The sequence below is a fragment of the Pagrus major genome, chromosome 7 (genome assembly GCF_040436345.1).
Source record: "Pagrus major chromosome 7, Pma_NU_1.0".
NCBI lineage: Eukaryota > Metazoa > Chordata > Actinopteri > Spariformes > Sparidae > Pagrus > Pagrus major.
The window spans coordinates 26,315,401-26,326,752 of record NC_133221.1 but is presented as its reverse complement, the minus strand read 5'-3'; the positions used below and the strand labels follow the sequence as shown (position 1 = coordinate 26,326,752).

General features: G+C 41.7%; 1 protein-coding gene across 1 annotated transcript; it reads right to left on the bottom strand.

Annotated features, from left to right (window-relative positions):
• Positions 1–1,555: 1,555 nt before the first annotated feature.
• On the bottom strand, positions 1,556–11,140 carry vwa1 (von Willebrand factor A domain containing 1). Its single transcript, XM_073470404.1, has 6 exons — positions 10,752–11,140; positions 6,889–7,446; positions 5,144–5,470; positions 4,673–4,948; positions 4,103–4,372; positions 1,556–2,541 (listed from the first exon to the last, which is right to left on the bottom strand). The coding sequence occupies exons 1-6, from the start codon at positions 10,834–10,836 to the stop codon at positions 2,513–2,515; spliced, it is 1,545 nt and encodes a 514-aa protein (XP_073326505.1). The 5' UTR covers positions 10,837–11,140; the 3' UTR covers positions 1,556–2,512.
• Positions 11,141–11,352: the final 212 nt, after the last annotated feature.

Sequence of the window (11,352 nt, the reverse complement as noted above, 5' to 3'; positions counted from 1 at the left end):
CTTGAACCTTGAATTAGGAGCTGGGAGTAGCTCCTAAACTGGTTTTAAATGGTCATATTACATGGTCACCAGTAGGATAAAGTATCAAAACAGAAAGTCTTATCTTGTCTTTCAGACATGTTCTTTGTGTTCTCTTGGGTTTTACAGAATGTTGACAATCAAACAACCTTTAGTTTCAAACTTTACTTACTGGATAGCTCATGAAGGCCTAAATTGGTGAGGTTGACTTTGTTGTCAAATCCAAGCCATATTCAAAAAGTTAAAACATGACTGCACAAATCTTCTACACCTATGACATAATAAACTCTGTAGCTGTATACTAGTGCTTAAATGTGTGATTAGGCTAAAGACTATGAAAACAACATCATCTTATCAATTCTAAAAAGAATGTAAACTTAAACCCCTGATGAGGGGAATCAGTGGCAGCACAGCATCACAACATTATGCGACGATATCATGGTAAGTCCTCAGTAACTCTGTACATATAGTCTGTGTGTTAAGATTTGTTGTTGGCCATATATTCCATTTGTCTGCCTGTAGCCTTAAATATCTCTGATAGGATCTGGTGAATCAATGAACAGAACTGCTTCGTGTGACTGTGGATTTACAGGACTTCATCAGTGAGATGAAGTACCTTCATTTGTCAGACTTTTAAATAAGAACAAATGATACAGTAAACATTCAACTGCATTTGTTCCAATATTCAGACTTGTGGGTTAAAATTCTTGTAATGACAATTCTGCATTTCATCTCATTATTTCAGAAAAGACTGGCATATTAACCACCGATGTTTATCAAAATGATGACTCACAGCTGAAACATCAGCGGACAATTGAAGATGCTTTCACTGACCTGCAGGGGGAAGCCTTGACATACTTTATGAAAGATGTCTTCTCAGTTCCTCCAGTCTATTAAACAGTCAGTGTAGTTCCTCCAGTCATTTCATTGAGTGTTTATGTGACCTATGTAGAATAATCAAAGTCTGCTCTCAAGGAGTTATTACCATTTTAATCTGCAAATACCAAGACAGCTCCCTTCAAATTAGAGCAAAATAGTCTACGAACAAAATGCTCCAGTCTGTACGTATCAAGCATGAACATCATCTCTCCTCTTTAAAACCGTGGTATGATCATGCTGTCATGCTTCTACATTTTCCCTGCAGGACTGAAGTGTATTTAAAGCAACATTATGTAACTTTTTTACCTTAAAATAACAGCTACACAATCATTTTGATGGTAAATTGTCTTGTAATAGGGTGAATGGTGTCTCTCCCCGCCACCGCTTGTTTCAAGTTTTCAAGACTTAACATTATTATATAATTCTCTACATTATGTAGAAATTAGCACAAAATGCCTACAATGTTGCTTTAATAGATAGAATCAATCATACATCATAGTTTTGAGCTATCTAACAAACTTAAAGTACAAAGCTAAAACTGAATCACATGACTCTTAATATGAATTTGACATGTAAAAATCAGTGGCAAAATATTTAGCCCTAACCTCTGTGCACACTGTAATAATAAAACACAACAATTAGTATAAACAAAATTATGAAAAGGACTTTATTGCAAGCTCATGTTAAATTTCAATAGTGGTCAACAAACATAAAACAGTACATTTGCTCTGAGAGGGTAACAGAAGACGATCAGCTGTAACTGCAAGGATCCTTTCAGTAGAGGGCAGCAAAGACTGGCTTAAAAAGGTATCAGTCTCATAATGTAAACAGCATGTCAGTAAATAATGTATGCTATTAATTCTTACATTTAAACAATTCTTGATTAATAAATATGAATGATGGATCTACTTCCAACACAGGACTACTCTCTGTTACTCTCATCTGTATCATATGCAGCATCTCCGTAGTTTTCAGGGCATGTGGCTGGTCTGGTCATAATTTCTTGAGAGTTCAGAGCAGTCCTGGAAGATCCTGTTATTAGGGACCGCATATTAATGTCCCCTGCACACACACAAGTATCAAGCATGTGCTGAGAGAAGTCATTTAAGTACAAGGCATATTTATATTGATTGTAAATGTAAATCAGATGTTCTCTGAGTGTTAGCAGAGATTGAGAAAGAATCGCTGATTTGGGCACGAAGCCCACATATGGTGCAAAGCCTTTCTCCAAAACAAGACACGTAAAACATCCAACATTCCCCACATGCCCTGCTCTGTATCTGCAAAACAGACAGAGGGTAAATCTTTCTGCATCTTTAAACTGAATCAATACATTTACTACAGGTGTCAACCAGATGAGACAATGGAAATAAAAAAGCAAACAGTCCCCTGTGATGCAGATTGTTGCAGTCAACATGTGGCCATATTGTCCTGGACCACTCTTAAGTGTCTATGGTTTCCACATGAGTGCTCAGTAAGCCAAACCTCACATCTCTCTTGGATGATATCCACAGAGGGGAGAGGCAGGGAAAAGAATTATGGATGAAAGTCAGCATTCTTCAAGTCAGCCATCGTCCCTCCATGTTTGGTAAGGTGCTCTTGCAGTTCAGAGATGCTATGATTGGTAGCCATATGCTAATGCATCTGAGGAGCAGAGGGAGAAATATGCAGTTGAGACACTGACATTCAGACATTTAAACATTTGGGGAAAAGTCAAAGTGTTGTGTAATAAACTGTCTTGTAGCTATGAATAGGGATTAATCTGGAGTCCAACAGAAACATGATTCATCTTAAAGGGCCTGTTCACTCAAAATACATTCTATACAATACAATTATTTTTCTTTCTCCTACCCAACACAATTGAGGGTGTTCACATTAATGAAAAATTACATTTAAAAAAAAGCCATTTCAGGGATATTTAGTCCGGTAAAAAACAAATAAATAGTTTTGATTGTTAGGTCTGTGGATAATCTATCTTAACCAGGAAACTGATTATGAAGAGAGATGCAGAGCACCACGAACAAAAGTATTTTCACTTCTGTTATTTTGGGAGACAGACACAGATACATCAAAACCTGGACAATAAAATGAGAACCAGTTAAAGTAAAAAGAAACAAATATAGTTTTTTTGTTGTTTTTTTGTTTTTGTTTTTTGTAATTTAGGGGAATAGAGTTATGAGTAGCCTAATAGTTTGACCTTTTGGGGAATAGGCCTAGTTGTAATGACTTTTTTCCCGAGAGATAGATGAGAAGATCAATGCTACTCTCATGTTTGTGAGCTAAAGAAAACATTTGACATTTTGAGAAATACATACATGTTTCTTTCCAAGAGTTAGATGAAGAGATTGATACCACTCTAGTGTCTGAACCTACAAGCACCTCTAAAGCTCATTGATTAATAAGTTATATCTCATTGTAACAAATCAGCATTTTACAAAGTTTAGCCTAGCTATGTGTTGGACAATTTATAGGTCGTGACCAGTCATTTCCCACAGTCTCTGCTGGATGCTAGGCAGCTGATATGAGAGCGGTATCAACCTTTTCATCGAACTCTTGGAATGAAAGTGAATAACTGTATTTCCCAAACTGTCTCTTTTGTCTTTTGAGTCGGCTATGGAGGTTAAGCCAGGAAGCTAAAAGTGTGCTAACAGCTAGTCTGTTCCCTCCAAAGTAAAAAAAATCTGCCTGTAAACAAAGCGTAAGAGTGAAAAACTGTATCTGTCTTTCTCTGTTTAATACGTAAAAACAAATACATGGTTTTAAAGGAAGTTGTGTGGTATAACTATTTCATGAAGAATAGTTTATCTATCCAGCCAGCACTTCTGAGCAGCAGAGGCTACGCTGTGACTCGTGGAGGTCATTTATTGTTTGTTGTTGTTGTTCATCAAGAAATAGTAAGACCATGAAACTACCCTCTAAAACCACAAAGTAATTTATTATTGACAAAAAAAATTAGATATGATATATCATTTTTGTGTTTTAGATGTCCTGGTAGGTGACTTTTTTAACTTTGGAGAGAGGCAGGTTAGCTGTTTTTATGCTAAGCTAGGCTAATTGCAGCCTGGCTCTAATTGTGTTGTAAACACCTAAGTCTCTGAGAAAAAGCAAATAACTATATTTCCCAAACTGTCCAACTATTCCCATAAAAAATTGACCTAACTAACTGCAGAAATTCACTTCATAACATGAAATGGTCGCCACTCACTTGAATGAAACTCCGCCGTGCAGCACAGTCCCTCTCCCCGTGCCGTCCTGTAAATGGGTGACACACAAACTCTAGCCGATGGGGGGAGGTTTGTGAGGCGCGTTGACAGAGAATCGGGCGGCAAATAGAAGGAAGAGTGCTGGTCAGAGCTTTGCTCTCCCTCCCAGGTGAGCCAGTAGCCCCTCAGACCTGGTACGCTGACCTTCCAGTCGACCTGCACTGAGTCACTTCCCACTGTGGTCAGCTGGAGGTCTGCCAGGGCTGGAGTCACTGGAAATGGAGACCACAGACATGTTAGTCAGAGAGGATATGAATAAGGACAAAAAAAAGTAGAAGCTAATGGAAAACAGAAATGCTTTAATAGAATAATTAATTTGATAATCGAAAATTTGACAGGCTCAAGCTCCCCTGGCTGCTCAGAACTGGCCTTGGACTAGTCGAAACTGAATGGAAATGCTAGTCATTATCTGAAATTTAAGACCCAGAAAGGACCAGGCTGTGTAGGATTAGGATTAGCGTAAATGGATCCTTGATCACCTAGTTCAACTGCAGTTTCTTCATGTAGCTCACCTTCCTGAGTGCACGCTTTAACAGACATGGCCTTCTCCTTGCCTGAGGCGTGGCGGGCACTAACAGTGACCAAGTAAGTGGTATCTGGTTGGAGGCCTCTGAGGAGCGTGGAGTTTTGCGTTCGGCTCACTGTCGTAGCGTGGAGCTTGCCCCTGGGCAAGGCGGAGTACTCGACATAGTAACTTGTGACCGTCTCCGGCTGCAGAGGACCCCAACTCACCCGAACACTGGTTTCCCCCGACTCAGAGACCATTACCGTAGCTGGGCTCATCACCTCTGGTGTGTGCGGAGACAAAAAAAAACAACCTCTCTGTCAACCTCTCATCATTATATAAGAAACCCGTGATAATTTTAACAGTTCATCAAGTATTTTAGTCAGTGCACAGCCCAATGAAAACATTTACAGTAAATAGCAAAGGAAGTGCACATTTATGGGACATGACACAATGTGTCAATAGGATGTAAACTAACCTGGCTTTGTTGTGAAGGAGACAGAGAGTGCGTTAAACGATTGCTCATTGGACTCCGGGGTCAGTGTGGCAGTATAGGTGGTGTCAGGCTTCAGGCCTGTTAGCTGGGCGGTGTTGGAATCTGGTCCTCGTATCAGTCTTTGGTACTGACTACCACTGGTGCTCTGACTGGTCCCAGTTCCACCACCACCTCCTGCTCCACCCGTCGGAACTGGAGCGAAGCGGACCTCGTATTGGCCCGTCAAACCAGACAGAACGGGTCGCCACTGGAGCGTGGCAGAGTTAGTGGAGACATCACGGACGGTGATTCGCTCAGCTCGGATAATCTCTGTTGGAGGACAAAGATGAATGAAGTTACCGTGTGCACATGGGTCTGTCAGGATTTAGGGACAAGTTATAATTCTGCGAAGACACAGAGACGGCTGGTGACAGAAAAGAGGATGAGACAGAGTGCTAAAAATGCCTTGGTTTCAGACAGCCACCCACGTAGACAGCCAGACTTGGGTTTCTGGATGCATTCATAACCCGACAACAAGACAACTTGAAATAGCCAACCCAGTGAGGCCCTGCAACAAAATAACAAATGCCGCAGAGGCATTGATATCTGTGACAGGATCTTTAGGTACTCAGCAAAGACTCAAGCATTTCTCCTTGTTGCACACAAGCCTTATTTATGCCATGCATCATGTCTACAGCTGCATCATATACTGTAGAATTAATCAGATCTCCCTTGTGAGTGTAATGGCAGTTACCTAATCTGGCCGGAGAAGTGGGCAACCACCCCCGTTCTATATCTGTAAATATATATATATGTGTCATGGTTGGCATAGTGTTGGAAGATGCAGTAAGCGAAGCTGAATCATTAATCCATTAATAGATCGTCATATCTCATTACAGGGACTCTTACACATGCACATAGACACTCGCAACGTCCCGGCTTCCTATTCAGTCTCACTGTCTTCAGGAGCATGTGTGGAATTAGGGTGAAGCACAGAGACATGTAATGTAACTTTGTGTAGCTGAGTGGGCAGGCAGCTAGTGTGATTGTAGCCGTTTGAATGAGGCTGTTCCTGCTACGGAAACATATATGTTTATAGGGACAGTTTTTTGGTAAAGGGTGTTTCTGCAGCTTGATTATACAGACTACACCGGACATTGTTTCTGTAAAGACAAGTGGCTGTTAACTGTCAGTGTAATAAACTCGAACCAACAATTGAAGCAAATATCTAATCTTTAGCAGCTAAATGACTACATTCTCCAACTAGCTGCAAGCTTTGTGTTTTTCAACATTTGCGTGTATTTCTCAGGGAATAATGCATGGATCATGATGAAAAAAATCAGGCGTATTTAGGTGGCTGGTATCTATGAGTGAGTACAAAAGGAGACTGTTGGGCCTTGGCGGAGGTATGCACTTTGCGTGACAATATTTTTCTTACAATTAATTTGTCTCCTGCATTAAAAACGTTTCTATTTTTCTTTAAATAAAAGACATGTAAGCAATGTGCCATCTAATAATAAAATCAGAGTCCAGAACACAAAGCGGTAACAAGGGTTCTGATTGACAGACATATTAGTAAATAGATTAACAAAAGAGATCCTCTATTTTGTGATGATTTTATTCATAGAATATTCATAATTTATTATTTGATTATTATTAAACACTAAAAAATGAATACATTTTCTGGCACACTTTGGATGCTATACCTTGTACCTCAAGAATCCCCAGATACCTCGCACCATACTTACCAATGATGGCATCCCGCAGGTCGTCTGTGATGATACTCAGATCATCGATGTCCACAAAGTACAGGTGGTTCTCCACAGGTGGACTCGCCACTTGCCTCAACACCAGGTAGTTGCCATGCCCAGTTGAGACCACCAGCACAGCCACGCCTTCCTCCTGCAGCTCGGCCATTGGTCCAACCACATCACCGGGTTTCACCCCATCCGTCAACCACACAAGCACTCTTGGGAGCCCTGCCCGGGCCCTGCCCGGTGCTCCGGGTCTCAGCACCCGCTCCTTTGCCATCCTCAGTGCTTCCACAGTGTTGGTGTCCCCCCTGAGAGGTTTGGTGTTCTTCAAAGCCCCCTGGAGGCCACTTTGGGTGCTGTGGCTGTCAAAGCCAAACTCCAGGCGCGGTTGGGTGCCCACCTGCAAGAGTCCCACCCTCACCTGGTCCTCTCCCAGCGAGAAGGGGCGGAGGAGCTCAGACAGGAAGGTGAGCATGCGGGAGTGCTCGTAGGACGACACACTCCCTGAGGAGTCCAGTAAGAAGAGGACGTCACCCTCGCAGCAGTTCAGCACTGTGGGGGAGAAATAAATTAATACAGTCATTAATATGCTGCCTTTAGATGCTGATGTGGGAATTATGTGCAACTCCCTGTATGAGTCCTTTCCTCTGATCCCCTCTCATGCTTCACTGACGCACACACATTTGGAATCTCCCTCCCATTCTCGGTTGACCTTCTTGGAACAGTCGCACAACTTTTATAGGGGATATTGTCAACATGAAAGCAGCAGAGTCAGAAGCGAGTAAGAAACAAGTAATTACAGCAAAGATAAGATGAAATCAAAACAAACATTGGAACTACAAAATGATGCCGGCATTATGATAACTTTAGAAGTGGATGATGGATGAAAGGCATTCAAGCCCTGAGCCTTAGAGTGGATTTTTCCCCCCAATTTTCCGTCTTTCAAAACAGAAGCGTCGTTAAAAGCATGTGCCAAGAGTGAAGGACAGGAGGGAGGGAAAACAGTAGCTGCTGGGCATTAGTGGTGAAGGGAGAGGGAGTGGAGAAAGGAGGTGGGACAAGGGGAAATAAAAGGCGTTAAAAGGAGAGTGAGGGTTTGGGGGGTGGGTTGTACTGGCAGTTCCAAGCGAGAGACGAGGAGGAATGTTGGATAGCCATATACAGAGCAGAGAGGCAGAGAAAGAAAGAAAAGGAGCAGCAGCAGCAATTGAGGCAATATTTGGTTGCAGATCATCTGAGTGTGCAGTCATCCTAGAAAAAACGCCCACTGTTAGAATCTCAGAGCTAGGGTTAAAGAGAAAAGAAAAATAAATGTGCCAGATTCAGATATAGTGAGATAATGCCGCACTTACAAGCACAGACTCAGACACCTTCGGAAACCGTTTCTGAATGCCTCATTTTTTTAATATTTCAATGTTCAACACATGAGATGAGGTGTTGATAAGACTCGGAGGTGTTGAAAGCTTAAAAGGCTGCAAGGTATGCATACAAAAATCCCACATATATACACACACACACACACATGCAGACGTCCACACTCGCCGCCTTTCTCTCCATCAGCCTAAAGAATTCCTTACATCCGTCTTGTTGTTTGGACTTTGGAGCGCGGGGGGCTGCTCCGTATCATGGCCCCCCTACCTCCACCTTTGTGCAGGTATGTCTTTATCTGAAACCATATGTTGACGTCTGTTTATCTAGAGAGGGGGCGCGCTTAAACGCAGCCTGCTGTTATCGTACGCACGATAAATGGGATTTATAGGTGCACTATTAGCGCTCGAGTGATGTGATGGTGGAAACATGAAACCTCAGGTGGCCCCAGTAAAACAGTACGGGAGCGGAGCAGGTCTTGCAACCTGCTGAACACATGGGTATGTTCTGAGTCCGACACTGACACATGCACAAATAAGACAATATAGGTTTTGTGGGAAGAAATGTAGCAAGAATATGAGAACCGCAAAAGACAAATTTAATTTCAGGTCAATAGTCAGAGCCTCAGGTTATTTCCCTTTTAATTACTTATAATTGCCCATAAATTGGGCTGCATGTTCCCTCTCTTTCTGTGGGTGTGGGAATGGTAAGCTCTTCATTACACAAGGTTGACATTAATAGCAGCAAGTGCACTTATGAAAAGCCCAATTACTGTAGGCTATGTTGGTTCAGTCTCCTCGGGTCCCTATTAATGGAAATAGCAAAGTGTCAGCATCTCACTCACTAGTATGTTAACACAGACATAAAGATCCGCTCTCACTGACAGACTCGGCGACATCCAAGTTTAGCCCCTCAGACACTTCATGGTCTTGTGATTTACCGCAAGGCGTGAAGGCACCGCTGTGATAACGGCTGATAGTTCTTGTTTGTGTTGTGTTTGTGAATCAAGCTGCTGATCTGGAGTCAATGATCACAACTAAGGATTAATAGAGATGTGTGTGACATAACTTATAAACTCATTGAGTGTGAGTGTCTTTGTGAGGTAAAGAAAGATCACTTTAAAATTTTATCGTATTAAGTTTATTTTGTAAACTGTAGGTAAAATCTGTCACTTGCTCTGTTCTCTTTTCTCATCGGATTATTACTTTAAAGGTGCACTATGTAGTTTAAGTGAGGAAAATCTTCATTGACTGATTTTTTTATGCCTAAACAAACTAAAAAAACTCTCTTAACTTTTAAGGACAACATAATTTCATCTTGTTTTGTTTATATTTGGCAGACCCCGCCACCGTATACCTTCAAAGCAGCAGCTTGTTTATTCAGTTATGGAAAAATGAATATATTCGAGTATTTGTTATCACCTCATAAATATTGAAAATACTGAAATTCTGAGTTTGTACTTCTTCTCCAAAACGTACACAGTGCCCCTTGAAGGAACAAAATAATAATTCAAATGTGAGCTGAGAGCCTGCTTTGTCCTTCCCATGGAAACCGCTGCTGTAATGCCAAGAGATTTCATCAGCAGACAATCATTTGGAATTCAACCCTCTTTTTTCCTGCTATAGGGGGGAGCACCTGAAGCCTTCGGCAGGAGCCAGGGTGGTCCCGTACTGCCCCCTCCCTCCCTCTTCTTGGGGAACCACTGCCCCAGGCTGTCGGGTTTCATCAACTCCCAATTCTATACCTGGAGATGTGCCAGTTCGCTGAGAACACTGGTGTAATATCAACCCCACCCTGATCCACCCTGAGCCCAGACAGTCTCTCCACCTCCTGCAGCAGCATCAGTTTCTAGTGGCAAAGTGCATCTAATATTATGTGCCACTAATATAAACTGAGTTTATATTAACCTAGGACAAAGCTGTGTAAAGAATAACTGTAGGAAGTTTTTAGATCAGCACAATATGATGCTAAAGTGTATATTGGTCCCAAAAAACAGATATTAAAGGGGCACCATGTTGTTTTGGAAAAGAAATTCAAACTCAAGTTTAATATTTACAACATTAATGAGGTAATAATACAAACTCTGAAATATTTTTTTTCCCATAACTGAATAAACAAACTGTTCTCAGAGGAAAATAAGCTCCCCAGATGGAGGCTTGAAGCTAGAAAGGTGGCAGGGTCCGCCAAATATAAACAAACTAAAGCAGTATGAAACTGTGATGCCCTTTAAGGTCAGTGTGTTTATTCAGTGTATTCAGTCATGAAAACAAACACAGTTTAATTAGTTTGTTGAGGCAGATCTTTCTCCTCTGATTCAACAACACAAAACTACACAGTGCACCTTTAATCTTTCATTTCATTTTATTGCTACTTAGTTTGGTTTTCCTCTTTCAGCCATGGCTTACAAATCGATCCCTGGCACGTTTTCCTATATTATAATAAATATGGATTCCGCTGGATCAATTGTGTCCATGTGTGAGGGAGCTTACCTCCTTCAGGTGGGGTGTTCTGTGCAGCCATCGACCGCAGGAGCAAACACAACAGCATCCATGTGAAACACAGGTGGCTCTCCATCACAATGTTATGAGTTAGTTCCTCCGAAAGGCAATTTATAGGCTAACACAAATTTTAATGTGTTCTGGAGTCAACCATATATCCTCCACAGCCCCGAGGAGCGCGTTCCCATGAAGTCACTAAATCATAGTGAGAGGAATCATAATTAATATGAGTCACATCCAGGCGGCTTCTTGTCTTTCTCATTCGTTGAACATGATCAAGCAGCCGGTAAGTGGAGACGTCTGTAGTTAAACTTAAACTAATCTAGAAACTTCGGTCCGTGTGCGCAAAGTCTGGATGCTTCTCTTCAACGCAAACGCGTCTGGCTGCTCGCGCTCAGGACACGAATATCAAGCACGCGAGTACAGACAAGAATTCCGGGCGAAACTTTCAAAGTAAAACTCCTATTATGCAATGCCAAACTGGGCTGCGGAAATACACACATGGACTTTGTCCTATGTACCAAGCCTATTTATAGTTATGATGATACATTTAGGTTAAACCCATGGGTTTAGTCAGTGGTGGAATAAAACA